The sequence below is a fragment of the Phaethon aethereus genome (genome assembly GCF_964289735.1).
Source record: "Phaethon aethereus genome assembly, chromosome: 25".
Classification (NCBI taxonomy): domain Eukaryota; kingdom Metazoa; phylum Chordata; class Aves; order Phaethontiformes; family Phaethontidae; genus Phaethon; species Phaethon aethereus.
The window spans coordinates 200,303-222,501 of record NC_138601.1 but is presented as its reverse complement, the minus strand read 5'-3'; the positions used below and the strand labels follow the sequence as shown (position 1 = coordinate 222,501).

Genomic DNA, 22,199 nt, shown 5'->3' with positions numbered 1-22,199 from the left:
GCTGGACACAACAGAACGACTTGCAAAGGCGGTGTATGTGCTAAACTATTTGCGTTTTACGGGAGACAGGGAAGACCCTCCAAGTCTTCATTCATGCTTCAAGTCTACGATCTGGGGTATCTCAGACTGGGAAAAGAATTTTAGTACAGTACAAAGATGTGGTCACTGGAGAATGGAAAGGACCTGTGGAGTTAAAAATGACTGTTTGAGGCTATGCTTGTATTCTTACAGATAGCGGAGTGAGATGGGTTCCAAGTCGATGGCTTCGACCATGGTGAGTGCACCTCTCTCCACTAGCGGAAGAAAGTTGTTCATGAGTCTGATAGTCACGTGTTTGATATGCCAGGGTCAGGCATGTTTTTCTGTTCAACCAAGAAAAAATATCTGGGTTACACTAGCTAATCAAACAGGCCAAGGCCACCTTTGTTTTTCCATATCCGCTGCTGAGAATCCGTTTACAACATGCTTGGTTGGTCTGCCATTAGGGGACTATGATTTGGCAATGGTAGTAAATAAGACCGCCCCTGATCTAGCCTTGTTTTTAAACATAACAAACACCTCTGCAGCTATGGATAAGTGGGATGGATGGATGACGCACGGACCACAGGAGTTGTTGGAACCGCAGGAGTTGGATATTTTAGGAAGCATTATGGCCCCTGCCTGTTTATATTTTAATTATACAAGACAGGACGATACCAGGTCACAGGATGTAAGCGCCACGTTGGCCATTTTTCAAAATGCTACCAGTTGGTGTAATTATATGATGAGCAACACCCGCTCTGTAGTATTGTCCCAATAAGACTCCCTAAAGGAATATTTTTAATTTGTGGTGATCATCCATGGCAAGGCGTTCCCTCCCATTTGAGAGGTGGTCCTTGCACATTGGGGCGTCTGACATTGTTAACTCCCAACACTTCTACGATATTGAACCTTACCCGACAGCATAGAATAAAATGACAGATTCGAAAATATCAGGAAGGGTGCAATGACCAATTGGATTTTTGGATCACGGACAAAACCATACTAGCCTCTTTCCTGGCCCCTGGGGTCGCTGCTGCCCAAAGCTTAACCACCTTAAATAGATTGGGATGTTGGCTAGCAAAACAAACCAATGCTACTTCTGCAGCGCTCAGTGCTTTGTTAATGGAAACTGACTCAATAAGGCATGCGACGTTGCAAAATATGGTGGCCATCGACTTCCTACTTTTGGCCCAAGGGCACGGGTGTGAGGAGTTTGAAGGCATGTGTTGTATGAATTTAACAGATACCTCACAGACCTAACTCAACAATTGCGAAAACTGAAGGAGTTAACGGACAAGTTAAAGACAAGTTCACTTGGCCTCGAATCATGGCTGTCAAGTTTGGGCCTAAGCGGATGGTTACAAGACTTAGTTAAAGGGGCAGTTGTTATATTACTTGTTATCTTAATAATAATGCTTATTGCACTGTGTTTATTACACTGTCTACAAGGAATGGTTCAAAAGATAATAAGGAATGTTTGGCTAGCTAATAATTCAAACAAGTGTCTTACACACCCAGTGAATGAGCTTTGTTAGATAAACCTCTTAGATAAACACGCTTAAAACAAAAAGGGGGAGAAGCTACCACACTACCCCAAGAACGTTTGAATAAAGCCTTGTATGTGTTAAATTATTTGTGGAAGGAGAAACATGTAAAAGGAATGACAGGAAGTCTGTTTGAGTTAACACAAAATGTGCAAGTAAAAGTTAAAAATTTGGAAAAGAATGTGTGGGAAGGACCTTTTCAACTGCTAACCTGGGGACGAGGTTATGCTTGTGTCATTACAGATTCTGGAACTCGTTAGGTACCCGCAAAATGGGTAAAAGTATGGATGAAACAGTCACCATCATCATCGTCGGACACATCTTGACACTATCAGGTGTCATTGCAATCTGGATGCCACCTCAGCCAAAAGAAAATGTATGGGTAAATCACACTGAAATTTACGGTATCATGAGAGAAACATGGAAAGCTTTTAGGGCAAAGCACTCTATAACTACAAATCCTTTCGTAAGATACAATATTGGTTTTCATAGCTTTGTGCAGGCGCTTTTTCCATCGCTAGGAGTAGTACAGCTAGAATTGTTTGCCTTGTAACATTCCGCTATTGGCTTGAGCATTGTTGATATGTGACTGCTGGATTATGGTAAGATGCCGTGTGAACAAAGCCTACAAACCAACAGATGGGATGGCTGTGGCGCATGCAGCACATCTGGCCAGCGGGCGCATACACCATAGGCTTCCTGTGTTAAAAGGTGACAATTGAGGTGAGTTCCAACACTCGCTGGCCACGTGTGTCGAAACTCGTTCCTCTGCAAATGTATAAATACCGGGATTTCCCGAAGGGCAGTGGGCTGGTGTACAGCAAGGCTACCGTTGCCTCTGTGGGGACGCCCACGTAAAGGTGGCACCTACCGACTGCTGGGCTGAGTTTGCGGCACAGGACGATACAAGAATGTACAGATGGTCCATCTTCCTCACAGTCCTTGAGTTGCGAATGATCCATCAGGTTTTGTTTATACAAAAACTAAAAGGGGGAGATGTTGGAATCACCCTGCATGGCTCGGCCTTAAGGAGAAGGAGCTGTGGTGTTGATCTGCACGGCTCGACCTTAAGGAGAAGGAGCTGTGGTAAACAGCTAAGAAGAAGCAAAGGAGTACAGGAACACCTGCAAGCAGCGAATCCTGACTGTGTAAGAGGCGCATGGACGGCGCGTGATATTTTGTATATAGCCAATTGCAATAATGTGTGTAACAAGCTGTAACCAATCATGAGTGTGTGCGCAGCGACTAGCGAAAATTATGATATATATTGGAGTCAGACAAGGCAATAAACGGCATTGACCTAATCATATTGATCGAGTACGTCGTGTCCGTGACTTCTGCGTCATACAAATTCCCAAAACTGTTTTCGTAGTAATATGAAAACTGAAGATCTTTCTTTTTGTCCTATTTTCAAAATTTTGTTCAACATGTTAAATTTCAAATTGTGTTATTAAGGGAAGCAGTTAAGGATGTTTTTTCAGCTAAATCTATCTATTTATTTATTTAACCAAACAAATAATTTCAGGATGATATTACAGTATTTTAATTAGATGCATTAATTTTAGATATCTTAGGATATCTCACTTGGCTCCAGTAGCTGCTCCAGGATGCAGAAAATCTTCCATATGTTCTGTGTCTTACTTCTCAGATCTGTACGGGTGTCATATATCTTAGTGTGTCTTTCGTCACAATCACAGGTAATTTAATTAAATAATTGCAAAACTTTCTTTTTGTGATACTTTAGTCTAGGATGTTTTCTGAATATTACAGGAAATTCATTTTGTCAAATTCTACTAAGCCTTATAAGCAAATTGTTGGAAATAATTTATATCTTTGTGCTAACTTGTATTGGTTCTGAAGTTGATTTGAAATAATCTGTAAAGAAATGTGTATATGTATGCTGATCATTAACACTGTCCTTAGACTAAGTAGTGTGGAACAATAATGTGCAGAACACAAGTAATCTGACCTATTTTATTGCCTACTTTAGTGTTAGAATGAACTGTTATTTAGAAATGTTTCTTTATTCAAATTGAACATTGAAGAAACAGGATTATATTTAGCTTCATTAACCTTTAGATGCAGTTTGGATGTCTTAACTGGAATGTTTAACGACATTTTAGATGCATATGTTTGGACTTAATTTAGCCTGGTCTCCCTGTACACTCAGTGAATAGTTAGCTATATTTTAGAGTGATTAATTGTACCTAATTTCCCATATATGCAGTGTCACTATACAAATCAGAGATAATGAATACAGGTCACCTTTATACACAGTGGAGAAACATAACCATTTTTAAGGCTTGATCAATCAAGCCAGATGATTTAAAGTGTTATGATCAGTATGCTCTGTGGTTATACTGGTGATAAGTCTGTTGACAATAAAGTAAACCTAGTGTGAAGAGTGTTATTTTAGCAGTTCACACTACAGATACATTTAATCAGATGAATCAAAAAATTTGATTAGGACTGTATGATTTTCATACTTTCACCTGAAGCTATTTTTGTATTTGACCATATGCCATAGAGGAAACTTATCATGACTATCTTACCTACTTAGTAACTTTTGTGAGTTGTGTAAAGTTGGATGGGATTAATCCAATTACATACTTACTAATCTGGCTAATTTGGAGAGAGTATGAAATTTGTCAGCAGACTGTATGGATTCAGTGAGATGAAAGTGAAATTAAAGAGCATTGATGTTGTTGCAACACAGGATAAAAGAATGCTGGCCTGTAAATTCAGTCTCTAATACCATATATCACACTGTAGCAGAAGTGTGATACAACAGGGTGCTGCTTGATTCTCCCTCGTTTAACAATCTCAGATATCTAAGAAAGGTATTCCTACAGCTTAGCTCAAGTGATAAAAGTTTAGTAAATGAAAAGAGTTCCTATATAAATCACTACTACTTGCAAAGATATAAGACATTTCTTCAATATGGACAAGCCAGTTTTCTGACTAAAAAAGAGAAGGTGGGAAATTCCACGTTTCTAATTTCAAAGGAGTAATTCAACTGATGATTACACAATTTCAAGATCTTTTTTTGAGAAAAAATCCAGACAACTCTCTAAACAAGGTGTTTTGGTCCAGGTCTGGGCTTGATGACTCAATTTTGTAATATGATGTTTTCCATTAGAGCTAAGAAATCTTTGCTTCCATTATAAAAAAAAGATTGAAGAATGCTTCTTTACATTACTTTAATCAAACGTATTTTAGACCATGCTTGGCTTCTGTTTCAGATTGTTGTTGGTCATCTGTAGGTCTTGTCTTTTACCTCTCCACTAATAGTAGTTGTCTCAAATTCCTTACAAAATTGCAGTTGATGCTTATTTATGTAACTGAGTCCAGTCCCTATGAGACCAGTCCCAACAGTGCAGGCATCTAAACACATATAAGAGAACTGGGCCTCTTCTGTTGTTTCTGTTCTTAATAGCGATCACAGAAAATGTCAGGCACATTGGAACACAAGATCACAGGAGAGAAATGGTCTCTGAGTCAGTGAGTATGTCAGAGACATCTGGATGACACAGAATCACAGAATCACAGAATCCCTAGGTTGGAAAGGACCTTCAAGATCATCAAGTCCAACCATTAATCCAGCGCCACCATGTCCCCTAAAACCATGTCCTGAAATGCCACATCCACACGTTTTTTGAACACTTCCAGAGATGGCGACTCCACCACCTCCCTGGGCAGCCTGTTCCAATGCCTGACCACACTCTCAGTGAAGAAATTTTTCCTAATATCCAATCTAAACCTCCCCTGGTGCAACTTGAGGCCATTTCCTCTTGTCTTATCACTGGTTACTTGGGAGAAGAGGCCAACACCCTCGTCACAACAACCCCCTTTCAGGTAGTTGTAGAGAGTGATGAGGGCTCCCCTCAGCCTCCTCTTCTCCAGGATGAACAACCCTAGTTCCCTCAACCACTCCTCATAAGACTTGTGCTTCAGACCCCTCCCCAGCTTCGCTGCCCTTCTCTGGACACGCTCCAGCACCTCAACATCCTTCTTGTAGTGAGGGGCCCAAAACTGAACACAGTATTCAAGGTGCGGCCTCACCAGTGCCGAGTACAGGGGCACGATCACTTCCCTACTCCTGCTGGCCACACTATTTCTGATACAGGCCAGGATGCTGTTGACCTTCTTGGCCACCTGGGCACACTGCCGGCTCATGTTCAGCCAGCTGTCAACTAGCACCCCCAGATCCCTTTCTGCCGGGCTGCTCTCTAGCCACTCCTCCCTAAGCCTGTAGCGTTGCATGGGGTTGTTGTGGCCAAAGTGCAGGACTCTGCACTTGGCCTTATTAAACCTCATACAGTTGACACAATTCTTTCCACACCAAGAACAGACAAATGTCTATGTAAGGTTCTTTACTGCTTCCACGTTCTTAGTAGGTGTGGATTCTGCTTCTAAAAAGGTTTAACCACCACACTTTGCTTTTATAGCTATCCCACAAAAATCAAACATTTCTACTGTGCTAAAACCCTGTACCTTGTGGAGTAACAGGGCACGGACTCTGGCGGGGTTTCAGGCCAAAGACCTTTATTGCTACGAGTGTCCGCTTTTTATGCCGTTACAGCTCTTTCACATGCCACAAAATATGTCCTGGTTGGTTACCACACACAGTCCACACACTTCACAGTCAGGATTCGCTGCCTGCAGGTGTCCACGCGCTCCTTTACTTCCTCTTAGCTGTTTACCACAGCTCCTTCTCCTCAAGGCTCAGCCCTGCAGGTGTCCAGCTTTTTACCAGCTTCTCAACGCCACAGCTCCTTCTCCTTAAGGTCGAGCCATGCAGGGTGATCCCAACATCTCCCCCTTTTTGTTTATCTATAAACAAAACCTGATGGATCATTCGCAACTCAAGGACTGTGAGGAAGATGGACCATCTGTACATTCTTGTATCGTCCTGTGCCGCAAACTCAGCCCAGCAGTCGGTAGGTGCCACCTTTACGTGGGCGTCCCCACAGAGGCAACGGTAGCCTTGCTGTACACCAGCCCACTGCCCTTCGGGAAATCCCGGTATTTACACATTTGCAGAGGAACGAGTTTCGACACACGTGGCCAGCGAGTGTCGGAACTCACCTCACTTGTCACCTTTTAACACAGGAAGCCTATGGTGTATGCGCCCGCTGGCCAGATGTGCTGCATGCGCCACAGCCATCCCATCTGTTGGTTTGTAGGCTTTGTTCACACGGCATCTTACCATAATCCAGCAGTCACATATCAACAATGCTCAAGCCAATAGCGGAATGTTACAAGGCAAACAATTCTAGCTGTACTACTCCTAGCGATGGAAAAAGCACCTGCACAAAGCTATGAAAACCAATATTGTATCTTACCAAAGGATTTGTAGTTATAGAGTGCTTTGCCCTAAAAGCTTTCCATGTTTCTCTCATGATACCGTAAATTTCAGTGTGATTTACCCATACATTTTCTTTTGGCTGAGGTAGCATCCAGATTGCAATGACACCTGATAGTGTCAAGATGTGTCCGACGATGATGACGGTGACTGTTCCACCCATGCTTTTACCCATTTTGCGGGTACCCAACGAGTTCCAGAATCTGTAATGACACAAGCATAACCTCGTCCCCAGGTTAGCAGTTGAAAAGGTCCTTCCCACACATTCTTTTCCAAATTTTTAACTTTTACTTGCACATTTTGTGTTAACTCAAACAGACTTCCTGTCATTCCTTTTACATGTTTTATTATGGGAGGTACTGTTTCTCCTTCTGCTAGACACAAATAATTTAACACATATAAGGCTTTATTCAAACGTTCTTGGGGTGGTGTGGCAGCCTCTCCCCCTTTTTGTTTTTGCAATAAACACTTCAGGGAATGATTCATTCGTTCAACAATAGCTTGTCCAGTTGGGGAATGCGGTATTCCAGCAACATGCGTCACTCTCCATAGAACAAAAAATCTTTGGGTTGACTGGGCTACATAACCATGGATAAGGACCATTATCGGTTTTAATTTGTAGGGGTATACCATGGGCTGTGAATGCAGCTCGCAAATGCTTTTGTACATGTCTACTAGTTTCTCCTGTTTGTGCAGTGGCCCAAACTACTGCAGAAAAGCAATAAATTGAAACATGAACATATTTAAATCTTCCAAAGTCTTGATAACAGATTCAACAATGGTGTCATTTCTACATTTGTTATTCCACAAATATTACGAATCCAATTCAAATCTCCCACTAATTTTTGAACATCGTTCAATGTTCTCATTTCAGTTCTTAACATCACATTCTGTGAATTTTTTTTTTTTTTTTAAGGAATTACTAATACAGGTGTATTCCATGGATTTGTAGTGGGTTTAATATGTTTCTTTTCTAATTGCTCTTTTACCAATTCCTGTAGCTTAACAACATTTTCTTGAGATAGCGGCCATTGATCCACCCAAACCGGTGTATCAGTTTTCCATGTCAATTTGAGTGTTAGTCGCTCCTCAATGGCTGCTCCACAAAAGGTTCAGGAGTGATACTTAGAACACAACTCATTTGTCCCAAAACGTCTCTCCCTAGCCAATTGATTTGGATCGGAGCTACATATGGTTTTACTGTTACTGTATACCCATCTGGGTTCTTACATTGCAAGAGTACTGAACTTCGCATGGTATTAGAGATACCTCCGACCCCAATCAACCCATGGCTGGATTATGTGTTGGCCAGGTTGCAGGCCAGTCCCTGCTGGAAATAATGGTTACATCTGCTCCTGTATCTATTAGCATATGCCAAGTCCATTCTTTTGGGTCTGCTTGGTTGTTGCAAAAAGTCATTTTTGAGGTAGGTTGTCATTGCCCTATTTCGAGCGCCCAAAAAACTTCTGGCAGATTGCAAGTTACCCAAAATTCTCTATCCCCCCAACTCTGTTACACCGTATACACCGTGTGGGGAGCGTCTTATTGAAATATACTCTTTGATTCCCTGCAAAAGAAATGGTACATTTGTGACAATAATTACAACGACACAGAAGAAACCCACAACACCGTTTTACAAATATGGCATATTGAAATTCCTGCTCTTGAACGTCCAGGGAGTGCCACTGAAACAGTCAATGAGCCGTCATTCCCCATACAAAAGAGTGAAAGCATCAGCTGGCGGTACATCGGAGTTGACTGCGTCCGTGGGACGTGTGACAGGATCTTCTGGTCTTACTGCCGGCCGTACCGACCTGGCCGGTACCCACTTCGCGCTGTCCCCTCCCCCTCTGCCAAAGCCTCTTGTCTCATGCTTTGCCAATGTTGGACAGGGTCGTATCTCGACTTGGGGGAAGGATCATCCCAGGCAGCCTCCTCCTGTTGCGGCACGGGCAACCAGCGCTCATGTTCCAGGTCAGGAGACGGGGCCAAGGAGGACTCGCCACTTCCCTTGGTTGTGTTAACGGTGGAATGGGGGTGTGGGTGCGGGGCGCGGGCGGGGGTTGCTGATTCTCATCATCCCCAGCTCGGCCTCCCTTCTGCCCTGAGGCTGTGGCAGCGGCAGCTGCTGCGGCCGCTGTCCACTCTGATTTTATCGCCTTTATAGAGTCTCTGACTCATCACCAGGTTGTTAACACTTTCGCAGCTGTATGATCCTCTTTAGAGGCTGCCCCAAACACCAATTTCCCTGCTTTCTCCCAGGTAGGTAACTCAAAAACTGTTGCAGAGTCTGCTGCTAGCCCCTGGCTCTTCAAAAATGCTAACAATAATCGCAAAGTTTGTTCATTATAAATAATCCCCCTCTTCTTCAAAATTTTTACTATAATGCAAAGGATTGCTTTTTCTTCTAAAGATATTTGCAACCCCATTACTTAATGTCCCCAGCTGCTCACCTCTTTGGTGATTATTTGTCCGGGCTGCAGCTCTGGTCCGCTGTTATTTTTCCCTGCAGCTCTGGTCCACTGCTAGTTTCTCCTCAGGTGGGCTACTCCACCGATCGTCTCTTCCTATGATTTGAGTCCCTGTTCGGGTGCCATTTGTGGAGTAACAGGGCACGGACTCTGGTGGGGTTTCAGGCCAAAGACCTTTATTGCTACAAGTGTCCGCTTTTTATGCCGTTACAGCTCTTTCACGTGCCACAAAATATGTCCTGGTTGGTTACCACACACAGTCCACACACTTCACAGTCAGGATTCGCTGCCTGCAGGTGTCCACGCGCTCCTTTACTTCCTCTTAGCTGTTTACCACAGCTCCTTCTCCTCAAGGCTCAGCCCTGCAGGTGTCCAGCTTTTTACCAGCTTCTCAATGCCACAGCTCCTTCTCCTTAAGGCCGAGCCCTTGCAGGGTGATCCCAACAGTAACTGAACTCCTTTTGCAACACTCTCAGTCATGTATATAAAATACATTTTTCCTAGCAGTTTCCTCCATACTGAGCTCTTCTCACTTTGTAAGATAATTGTACATAGAGCCATAGACTCATTTAGGTTGGTAAAGTCCAACGGTTAACCTATCAGTGCCAAGTCCACCACTTAAACAAAACTGGCCCTAATACTGAGCCCTGAGGAACCATACTTGTGACTGCCATCTGGATTTAGCTCCATTCACTCTTTGGGCCTGGCCATTCAGCCATCTTTTTACCCAAAGAGTACACCCATCCAAGCTTTGAGCAGCCAGTTTCTCCAGTAGAATGCTGTGGGAAATGGTGTCAAAAGCTTCATTAAAGACCAGGCAGACAACATCCGCAGTTGTTCTGTTATCCACTAAGCAAGTCATCTTGTCATAGAAGGAGATCAGGTTGGTCAAGCAGGACCTGGCTTTCGTAAACCCATGCTGACTGGGCCTGATCACCTGATTGTCCTGTATGCACCATGTGATGGCACAGGATGATCTTCTTCATAACCTTCCCCAGCACTGATGAGTGGATCCCATCAAGCTCATTAGACTTGTGTGTGTCTAAGTGGTGTAGCAGGCGGCTAAACATTTCCCCTTGGATTATGGTGGCTTCATTCTGCTCCCCATCTCTATCCTCCAGCCAGGGGACTGGGTACACCAAGAACAATCAGTCTTACTATTAAAGTCTGAAATATAGAAGGCATTAAGTGCCTTTTCCTCATCTTTTGACACTATGTTTCCCCCCCCATCCAACAAATGGTGGAGATTCTCCTCAGCCCTCCTTTTGTTGTAAATACATCTTTAAGAAACATTTTTTATTGTCTTTTACAGTAGTCAGATGAAGTTCTAGCTGGGCTTTGGCCCTTATAATTTTTTCCCTGCATAGCGTCACAATATCTTTGTAGTACTCCTGAGTTGCCTACCCTTTCTTCCAAAGGTCATAAACTCTCCTTTTTATCCTGAATTTCAGCCAGAGCTCTGTGTTCAGCCAGGCCGGTCTTCTTCCCTGCTGGCTCATCTCTCATCACATGGGGACAGCCTACTCCTGCACCTTTAAGATTTCCTTCTTGAAGAATCTCCAGCCTTCCTGGACTCCTTTGCCCTTCAGGACTGCCTCCCAAAGGACTTTGTCAACCAGGCTCTTAAACAGGCCAAAGTCTGCCCTTTGGAAGTCCAAGGTAGCAGTTCTGCTATCCCCCATCCCCATTACTTCTCCGAGAATCGGAAACTCTATTGCTGTGCCCAAGATGGCCTCCAACCATCACATCACCCACAAATCCTTCTCTGTTTGCAAACAACAGGTCCAGTGGGGTGCCTTGTCGAGTTGGCTCACTCACTTGTGTCAGGAAGTTATCTTCCCCACACTTCAGACACCTCTTAACCTGCTTCCTCTCTGCTGTATTGTAATCTGGTAATTTGAAGCCCCCAATGAGAACAAGGGCTAAAGATCATGAGAATTCTCCCAGATGCTGGTAGAATATTTCATCTGTCTCTTCATCCTCGTTGGGTAGTCTGTAACAGACTCCCACCGTGATACCTGCTTTTTTGGCCTTTCCCACAATTCTTAACACTTACTCTTTCATTACCATCATCAAGCTCTAGACAGTCAAAATGCTCCCTAACATACAGAGCTACCCCACTGCCTCTCCATCCTTGCTTAGCCCTTCTGAAGAGCTTAGAGCCATTCAGTGTAGCACTCCAGTTGTGTGAGTCATCCCACCATGTTTCCGTGATTGCAACTGTACCATAGTTTTCCAGCTGCACAACAGCTTCCTACTTGTCCTGTTTATTGCCCATGTTCTGTGCATTGGTTTAGATGCACTTCAGCTGGGCTATTGAACCTACCATCTTTTCTCGGGGAGAAGTCCTAATTCCTCTGCAACTGTTGTTGGGTACTTCTGTGGTTTCTAACACATCAACAACCCTTGCGTCTTTGCTGCCTCATGGATCTCCGTCCCCTACCTCCACTAACGTGGCTAAGTTGCTGTGCAAATTAGTACAGGGACATTTCAAATGTGCTCCAGTGTACTCAGTGCCTCGTGGAGCAGACTGAAGAACCTCACCATCACACCATCCCTCAAACATTGGCATGCCGTCCCTGGGCTTATCTGTAGCAAGCTTGCTTTTATGCCTTTCTCCCCTTCAAATCTAGTTTAAAGCTGTTTCAATGAGCCCTGTTACCTCCTGTGCAAAGATCCTTTTCGCCCTTTGAGACAGGTGTAACCCATTTTTTGCCAGCAGGCCTGGTGTTTTGTAGACTGACCCATGATCAAAAAAACCAAAATTCTGCACATGTAATTGCGTGGCACCCAGATGACTTTGGTAGGCAACAGGAGTCTAATCAATATGTTCAGGAGAGACTAGAGCATGCATCAACTCAATCTGAAGCTGTGTAGATTGATTCCTTTGAGTCCTAATGGGATCTCAGTGCAGATGATATGCTGAAAGATACTTTGATTTTGGTGAGATGAATCTCAGTTTAACTCTGAGGTAAAAGTCTGGAATTAGATCCCTTTTTCACTTGTGAAAAATGTCATTGTCCAGGTATGGCTGCATAGACTATAAATGTCTGCAGTCATTAAATGTGTTTTGGTTTAACACCAGCAGGCAGCTAAGCAATACGCAGCTGCTCGCTTGTTCTGCCCTTTGCAATGAGGGAGAGAATTGGAAGAGTAAAAGTGAGAAAACTCATGGGTTGAGAAAAAGACAGTTTAATAGGTAAAGCAAAAGCCATGCACTCAAGCAAAGCAAAACAAGGAATTCATTCACTACTTCCCATCGGAAGGAATGTTTAGTCATCTCCAGGAAAGCAAGACTCAGTTACTCCTGTAACGGTTACTTCGGAAGACAAATGCCATAACTCCAAATGTTCCCACTTCCTTCTTCTTCCCCCAGCTTTTATTGCCGAGCGTGACATCATATGGTATAGAATATCCCTTTGGCCAGTTGAGGCCAGCTGTCCCAGCTGTGTTGCCTCCCAAATTCTTGTGTACCCCAGCCTACTCACTGGTGGGGTGCTGTGAGAGGCAGGAAAGGCCTTGTCTCTGTAAAAGCACTGCTCAGCAATAATTAAAACATTGGTGTGTTATCAAGACTGCTTTCAACAGAAATCCAAAACATAGACACATACAAGCTACTATGAAGCAATTTAACTCTATCCCAGCCAACGCCATTGCAATGTGCCACTTAAAAGTGTGGGAAAAGTCACATTTGGTTCTGAAGAGAGCTCCAAAGAAAGCAGTACACTGTCCTAAACTAGACAACTCCACTATGAACATCTTGTCATTACTACTTAACTAGAAGACCTCTAGCACTCATGGAGAGCAGCAAACAATTTTGCAGTGAGATCACAGGCTCATAGGATAGTTCAGGTTGGAAGAGACCTCAGGACATGATCTAGTTCAACTTTATGCACAAAGCAGGGTCAGCTATGGCATGAAAAGCAGCTACTGAAGGGTTTAACCAATCTGGTCTTGAAAATCTGTAAGGGTGCAAAAAGCAGAATGCCTCCAGGCAACTTATTTCAATACTTGACTGTTCTCATGGGGCAAAACTTTTTAATTATATCCAGTCTGAATCTCTTTTAATTCAGCTCATGTCTATTTTCCTCTCATCCTCCTACCATGCACCACTGGACAATCCAGCCTGTCTTTAGCAGAAAGGTGGATTGGGATTTTTTTGCCTAAACACAGTAAGCTAATGCCATCAGATATTCTCTCTGTTCTCTCATCTGACCTGCAGCAGCCTCAAAAGAGCAACTACTATGACGTCCCACACCACATTTGTCAGCTCTGATGTTGTATCCAGTATGAGGTAAGATGGCTCTGCATGCTTAAGTTTTAGGAAATAATGTCCCTCCATTAAAACAGAATCTATAAATCATATTCTAGTGGTGTCTCTTTCTCCTTATTGAGCACTGGGGAACCTAAAGAACTAGCTCAGATTGGATAAATTATGCTAAACTAGGTGAATTCCATAATAAACCACCTTACAACCATATGATAAATTGAGAGATTGGTTTGGCAAGCAAAGGGTGAAACAATATTTAGATAACCTTGAAATAATCAAGACAAGGCAGAAGGAAGACCATCCAAATTCCACTCAAATAAGGATGTTGCAAAGGGACAGTTTTCTGAGGAAGCTCTCACCTTTTCCTTGAGAAATCAGCATGACTGAGTGTCTAACCGAAATTCCTATGGACCTGTGCATGCTCTTTGGGTTACAAATGAGAAGAATTACAATTTTGTGTGTGGTTGCATGCATATGATCATACTGGGATGACGGACATGTAATGGCAGACCTCACATGACTGAAGTGCTACAGAAGATGGATATAGACTCTTAAGGAAATAGAGGGCCAGAAGGTGAGGACGAGGAGTTGCCCTTTATGTTGAGAGAGCTTATGCATTTTCATTTCCAATCTTTTCAGCATTTTTAATTATCCCTAGACAGGACTTCTTAGAATTTTTTTATGGAAAAGTTTTAACCTTTCTGAGATGAATCCTCAAACTTTCTTTGTGAAAATTCAAATTTCAGTCTTTTGAACTCCAATAAAATAATGTGTTTCTCAGGCATAAGAATTTTCTGTTTACTTTTTGAGCCATGCATTTATGCATACCACTAATATTATCATAAGATGGAGAATGTAAATACGCCATTATAAACATGTTACTTCATATCTCTTAAAAAAGTTTGGGATCTCTTATGTGAGTGCAACAACCATGTTTTCTAAATTCCTTGTCTTCAGAAGGACCTGCATACAGGGATTTTGAAAGGAAATGACACCGCAATGTCTGGATTTATACTTCTGAGATTTTCTGATGTCCCCAAACAACAAGATTTGCTCATCATGTTTTACTTGATCATGAGTGACTGTGTACGAAATAGTTCGATTACCCTGATCACTGTTGGGCACTCTACCCTTTAAATCCCTCTGTATTTCTTCCTCTGAACTTCTTAGTAACCCTGCTGAAGATCACAGAATCACAGAATCATTAAGGTTGGAAAAGACCTTTAAGATCATCAAGTGCAACCATCAACCCAACACCACCATGCTCACTAAACCATATCCCAAAGTGCCATGTCCACATGTTTTTTGAATACTTCCAGTGATGGTGACTTCACCACCTCCCTGGGCAACCTTGTTCCAATGTTTGACTCCTCCAGAAGTTGTGCTGCCCAAATATATTTCTTCCTTGTTCTGGGTGTCTGCAATGGCCTATGATTGTTTTGTGGCTGTACATGACCGCCTGCATTATATTCTTATAATGAAAAGAGAGCTCTGCATTAGACTGGTAACTGACTCATATCTGAAAAACATCTTTGTACAAATTGGGGCAGATTTATCTGGTGTTTTTATTTATCTTCTTCAACGATCATGAAACTAATATTTTCTTCTCTGACATCCCTCCTCTGCTGAAACTTGCCTGTGTGGACATCTACAGAAACAAATTATATAACTGTCTTTAGCTTTATGGTCAACCCTTTTTTTTTGGTCATTATTTCCTGCACTGAAATAATCAGGAGAGTTTTGATGATTCCTTCACTTTGATGATTCCTTCAGAAGACAAGAGACTTTCTCACATATGACTGTAGGTACCCTATATTTTATCTCTGGTAGAGCTGTATACCAAAGAGCCAGGTCAGAAAAGTCAGAGAATATGAATAGAATAGAATAGAATAGAATAGAATAGAATAGAATAGAATAGAATAGAATAGAATAGAATAGAATAGAATAGAATATTTCAGTTGGAAGGGACCTACAATGATAATCTAGTCCAACTGCCTTACACTTCAGAGTTGGCCAAAATCTAAAGCATGTTATAAAGGGCATTGTCCAAATGCCTCTTAAACACTGACAGGCACGGGGAATCAATCATCCCTCCAGGAAGCCTGTTCCGCTGTTCAGCCACCCTCTTGGTAAAGAAATGTTTCCAAATGTCAAGTCTGACCCTCCCCTGGCACAGCTTTGAACCATTCCCAGACATTGTGTCCTTGCATGCCAGGGAGAAATCAGCACCTCCCTCTCCACTTCCCCTCCTCAGGAAGCTGTACAGAGCAATGAGGTCCCCCCTCAGTCTCCATTTCTCCAAATTAGACAAACCCAAAGTCCTTATCCACTCCTCACAGGATAGGCCTTCCAGCCCTTTCACTAGCTTTTTTTCCCTCTTCTGGACACATTCAAGGACAATAATGTCGTTATTAAATTGTGGGGCTCAGAACTGCAAACAGTATTCAAGGTGAGTTTGTACTGTGTTTGAGGCACCCCAGCACCTTGCTCTCTTGGCTGCCAGGGCACACTGCTGACATCCTGAGCCTGCTGTCAACCTGCACTCCCAGATTGCTTTCTGCAGGACTACTCTCCAACCACTCTTCTCCCAAATTATACTTGTGCCCTGCATATGTTGATAAACCGTCTTACCTTCTACACTGTTGTTTCTCCAATGTTTAATCCCCTCATCTATAGTCCGAGAAACAATGAAATGAGAGTTGCCATGTGGAAATTATCAATTAAAAAGTGAGTCTTCAAAACACATGCAATTAATACAAACTGTCAAAGACATACAGCTCATTCAAAGTAATCTGTGGTTTCCATAAAAATTATTCAAATTAAGGATAAGCAATGATTTTGGACGATTTTAATTCTTTTCTTTTCAGTGGAGGAGATCAGGTCATAGAATGTCTTCTGTCATGTAAGGAGTTGCTTGTCTCTCCATTTGCTTGTTGCTCTGCACCTGTATGGGATGGCTGTCTGTTTTCCCCGAAGTTATAGGTTCTTGTGGTGGTGCATGAAAAATACCAGGGACCAAGCAGATAAGTAAAATTTTTAGGTATTTGTGGATTGCAGGTAGTGCAGCAATTCCACCAGACACCTTAAATAAAATAGAATTGCAGATGCCCCAGTCTCAGAAAGACTTACAGCATACATGGGAAGCTATTGATACCAATGGTGCAAAACACAGAATTAGTGCATAATGGATTTATCCTGCATCATAAAAATAGTAACCTGTTCAGCCTTCCCCACCAAAATATTTCATTCTTTTCTTTTACAGAAGAAAATTAATCTACATCAATGGCGACAACTTCAACAGCATTATGCCTCCAATTTAAATTTGATGATACATCCAATTGTTGTTTTATTGGTTTTGACCTTATGGTGTTACGAAACAGTAGAGTATCGTGGCCTGAAGTGGAAAGAAATCACACCACCACTGAGTACTGCGATGCTGGACATGCTAGAACTTTCAATATGAACTGGAATCAAAGGCAGACAAGTGGTATGCCACAATTGATACTGCTAACATTTTTTTCTCAATCCCTTTAGCAGCACAGTACAGGCCACACTTTGCTTTCCCCTGGAGGGGCATCCAGTACACCTGGAATCCATCACCCCAGGGGTGGAAACACAGCCCTGCCTTTTGCCATGAACAATCCAGATTGCATTGGAACAGGGTGAAGCTCCGGAACACCTGCAATATATTGATGACATCATAGCTTGGGTCAACACAGCAGAAGTTTTTGAGAAAGCAAAGAAAATGACCCAAATCCTTCTGAAAGCTTGAAAGCTGGTTTTGCCATAAACCAAAGTAAAGTCAAAGGACCTGCACAGGAGATCTAGTTTTTATGAATAAAATGGCAAGATGGATGTCTTCAGGTCCCAATGGATGTGATCAATAAAATAGCATCTATGTTCCCACCAATGAGCAAGAAGGAAACACAAGCTTTCTTAGGCATTGCAGGTTTTTGGAGAATGCATATTCCAAATTACTCTATCAAATGCCCTGGAAGAAGGAAGATTTCAAATGAGGCCCCAAGCAACAACAAGTCTTTGAACAAATTAAACAGGAGATAGTTCATGCAGTAGCCCTTGGGCCAGTATGGGCAGGACAAGAGGTTAAAAATGTGTTCTACACCACAGCCGGGGAGAATGACCCTACCTGGAGTCTTGGGCATAGAATCATAGCATAGTTTGGGTTGGAAGGGACCTTTTAAGGTCATCTAGTCCTGCAATGACCAGGGACATCTTCAACTAGATCAGACTGCAAAGATCCTCACCCAACCTGACCTTGAATGTTTCCAGGGATGGGACATCTACCACCTCCCTGGGCAACCTGTGCTAGTGTTCCACTGTGGGAGAAAGATGGACTTCACAACTCTATGAGAAGCCATTTATTGTCTTATCTGACTCCAATATATATCATAAATTTTGTTTAGTCACCGCGCACACACTCATGATTGGTTACAGCTTGTTACACACATTATTGCAATTGGCTATATACAAAATATCAAGCACTGTCCACGCGCCTCTCACACAGTCAGGATTTACTGCCTGCGGGTGTTCATGCGCTCCTTTGCTTCCTCTTAGTTGTTTACCACAGCTCCTTCTCCTTAAGGCTGAGCCCTGCAGATATCCATCTGTTTACCAGCTTCTTAATGCCACAGCTCCTTCTCCTTAAGGTCAAGCCCTTGCAGGGTGATCCCAACATTTCACCACCCTCATTGTGAAAAATTTCTTCCTTCTATACCTAGTCTAAACCTACCCTTTTCTAGTTTAAAACCATTACCCCTTGTCCTATTGCCAACTTCCTGACTGGGGACAGGACCACCTCTGCTCAGGACTGTATGCTTCAGCCCTATGTCTTTGGATGTCTTGCAGTCTCTGAGTGTTGCCTGCTGGCCACCATGTCCTACAATCAGTACCTGGCCATATGTCACCCCATGCTCTATACAAGCATGATGAGGAGGTGTTTTTCCAGCCAGCAGCTGGCTTTTGGAGTAGAGGAATGACTAGTTCCACAATCACCACATACTTCTCAAGCCAATTGAAATTTTATGGTCCCAGCCCAGTTGACCACTTCTGTGATTTGATCTCTTTGCTGGAGCTCTCCTGCAGTCACACCAGGCTGCTGTAATGTCCATCCCAGATGCAGTCTTGCCATTTTTGTTCACTCTGGCATCCTATGTCTGCATTACAGATGCCATCCTGAGGATCCAGTCGAGCATGGGAAGGCAGGCAGCCTTCTCCACCATGTGTGAGAAATGAAGGCCTTCTCACACATCACTGTGGCCAGCATTTTCTAAAGTACACTTCTTCTGTACAGGCTGGATCGATGGGCTGAGGTCAACTGTATGAGGTTTAATAAGGCCACGTGCTGGGTCCTGCACTTTGGTCACAACAACCCCATGCAATGCTACAGGCTTGGGGAGGAGTGGCTAGAGAGCTGCCCAGCGGAAAGGAACCTGAGGGTGCTGGTTGACAGCCAGCTGAATATGAGCGGGCAGTGTGCCGAGATGGCTGAGAAGGCCAACAGCATCCTGGCCTGTATCAGGAATAGTGTGGCCAGCAGGAGTAGGGAAGTGGTCATGCCCCTGTACTCAGCACTGGTGAGGTCGCACCTTGAATACTGTGTTCAGTTTTGGGCCCCTCACTACAAGAAGGATGTTGAGCTGATGGAGTGTGTCCAAAGAAGGGCAACGAAGCTGGTGAGGGGTCTGAAGCACAAGTCTTATGAGTGGCTGAGGGGAGACCTTATCGCTCTCTACAACTACCTGAAAGGAGGTTGTGGTGAGGTGGGTGTTGGCCTCTTCTCCCAAGTAACTAGTGATAAGACAAGAGGAAATGGCCTCAAGTTGCACCAGGGGAGGTTTAGATTGGATATTAGGACAAATTTCTTCACCGAGAGAGTGGTCAAATATTGGAACAGGCTGCCCAGGGCGGTGGAGCCACCTGTTGGAGCCACCTGATGGAGTCACCATCTCAGGAAGTATTCAAAAAACGTGTGGATGTGGTGCTTCAGGACGTGGTTTAGGGGACATGGTGGCATTGGGTTAATGGTTGGAATTTATGATCTTGAAGGTCCTTTCCAACCTTAGTGATTCTGTGATTCTGTGATTCTGTCTACTTGCTGCCTGGGACACCCCCACTGAGAAACCTGAACAAAATCTTCTCTTTTTTCTACACCGTACTCACAACCCCAGTCAACCCACTGTAAGCCTGAGGAACAGAGAGGTCAAGCAAGCCTTGAGAAAATCTATCAGGAAAGCTGTGGCCTGCACTGAGAGTGCACACTAGCTGTGCACCACTGGCTACAAAACACTCCTATTTCTCCTCAAAATTGTAGGGACAATATGGGGGAAATATATTATGTACCAGGTATATCTCTGGAGGTTTCTGGCTTTCAGATCACTTTTAAAAAGCTGGGAGAGGGGGATAGGAGGAGAGGGAAGAATTCCTTTCAGAAACATGAGTCTTCACTAAAAGGTAGTGGAAGAAAAATATCTTTGCCTTATTCCTTTGTGGTAAAGAGAACATTGTTCCATGTGGGAATGGTATACACAAGAACTGCATGTACAGGACTGCAGAAATGAGCTAGGATAAGGAAGGTAGATAATCTTCCTCCATAAGATACCAAGAAAGACCATTCAGAAAGCTACTTGGGGTATTCAGGCATGGTGTATCTTGAAAACCAGCAGTTTCAGCAATCTGTCAGTGCTGCCTTTACAGACTACTGCTCCAGATGTGTGCTCTGAATCGCAGGTCTTGGGATTGTGCTGGCTGTGGTGGGGCTAGCCATGAAAAATGACCTGGACATGAGAATAAGGGGTTAGAAAAAGAAAAGGGTACTTGGGAAAGATTTTACCCTCCTCAAGTTGAAGTTCACAGTTCAGCTGCTAAATCTTCTTCATCTCATCTGCTCTTTTTGTTTCATTCTGTTCTGTTGTTTGGTTTGGGTTTTTCTTTTACAATCATTAACATTTACTGTTCTTGTTTGCTTAGCATTTGCAAAACAACCACATCTATTTGGAAATTTGTATATTCTGGGTGTTTAACACCTTCCTCTGAAAAAAGAGCCTTGTCCTGGTTTCAGCCAGGATAGAGTTAATTTTCTTCACAGAAGCCAGATTAGTGGTCACTGGATTTCACTGTACTCTACCAAATTAATCCCCATCATCTGCCAAATGGCAGTTTAGACATTTAAGTCCCAATCCTTATGATTTGAAACCATTACACATTCCAGCAGGTATGACTCAGCTTTAAGAAGTATCCAGAGTCTAGAGAAGAATCCATGGAGCATCTCAAATGGCTCTGTATTTGTAGCCTAGGAACTTATCAGTGTGCAGAGCAGCTTGTGCCTACGATCTTTCTCAGACTCTCTTTCACTTCTTTGTTCCTCAGACAATAGATTAGAGGGTTCAGTGCTGGAGTGAATACAGCATAAAACACAGACACTATTTTGTTGAGGTTGAAGGGATGGATCTTCCTGGGCCTAGCATACATGAAAAGAGTGGCTGAGAAAAAGGTGATGACTACAGCGAAATGGGAGGTACAAGTGGAAAAGGCTTTTCTCCTTCCCTGAGCTGAAGGCATACACAAGATAGTTGACAAGATACAGCAATAAGAGAAAACAATGATTAAGAGAGGTATCACCAGTATCACCAAGGCTAACACAAAGTCCACTGTCTCTGCAAAGGACATGTCAGTGCAAGAAAGATTCAGAACTGGAGAGATATCACAAAAGAAGTGGTTTATGATTTGTGGACCACAAAATGTAAGCTGTGAAATAAAGGACACCTTGATGAAGGAAATGGAAAAGCCTCCTGCCCATGAGAGAATGGACAACTGAAAACACAACTTGTGGGTCATGATGGCTGGGTAGCGCAAGGGATGGCAGACAGCCAAATAGCGATCATAGGCCATTACAGCCAAGAGGACACATTCAGTGCACATAAGAGAGATAAAGAAGTATAACTGTGTCATGCAGCTGGAGAATGAGATGGTTGTGCTCTCTGACCAGAACGCAAACAAAAGCCTAGGCAATGTTACTGAGACATATGAAATCTCCAGGAGGGATAAGTTCGCCAGGAAATAATACATAGGCTTTTGGAGGCGATGGTTACTTTTCACCACAAAGATGATGATTGCATTCTCAGTGATTGTTACCATGTAGGTGACCAGAAACACCAGGTAAAGTAAGAACTGGACCTGCAGCCCATAGGAAAATCCCAGAAGAATGAACTCATTGATAGCAGTTTGGTTCTTCATTCCATATTGACTGCCCACAGTTATCCCTGCAGATGTCAAAGCAGAAGAAAAGGAAAATGTAAGAGTTCCACAAAAGCAAGTTCGTGTGATGAATTAGGGCACTTAGTATACTGTTTCCTGTGGAATCTTTTTATAAAGTAGACCCAATATTTCTTACAAGAAAGAAAGTCAGAGGGACACATGTCTTTGTTTCCAATGACTTGTTAGTGTGCTTTCAACAGTAACATTAGAAAAACAACCCAAAATTTAGAAAAAAAAAGCTCCAGAAGATCTCT

The 22,199-nt window shown here is 43.1% G+C and overlaps 1 protein-coding gene across 1 annotated transcript; it reads right to left on the bottom strand.

Annotated features, from left to right (window-relative positions):
* Nucleotides 1-20,991: 20,991 nt before the first annotated feature.
* Nucleotides 20,992-21,924, bottom strand: LOC309413376 (olfactory receptor 6B1-like; the record flags this gene model as incomplete). The annotated part of the gene is made up of 1 exon (XM_082010497.1): nt 20,992-21,924. One exon carries the CDS (start codon nt 21,922-21,924, stop codon nt 20,992-20,994), a length of 933 nt encoding a protein of 310 aa, XP_081866623.1.
* Between the last annotated feature and the right edge of the window lie 275 nt (nt 21,925-22,199).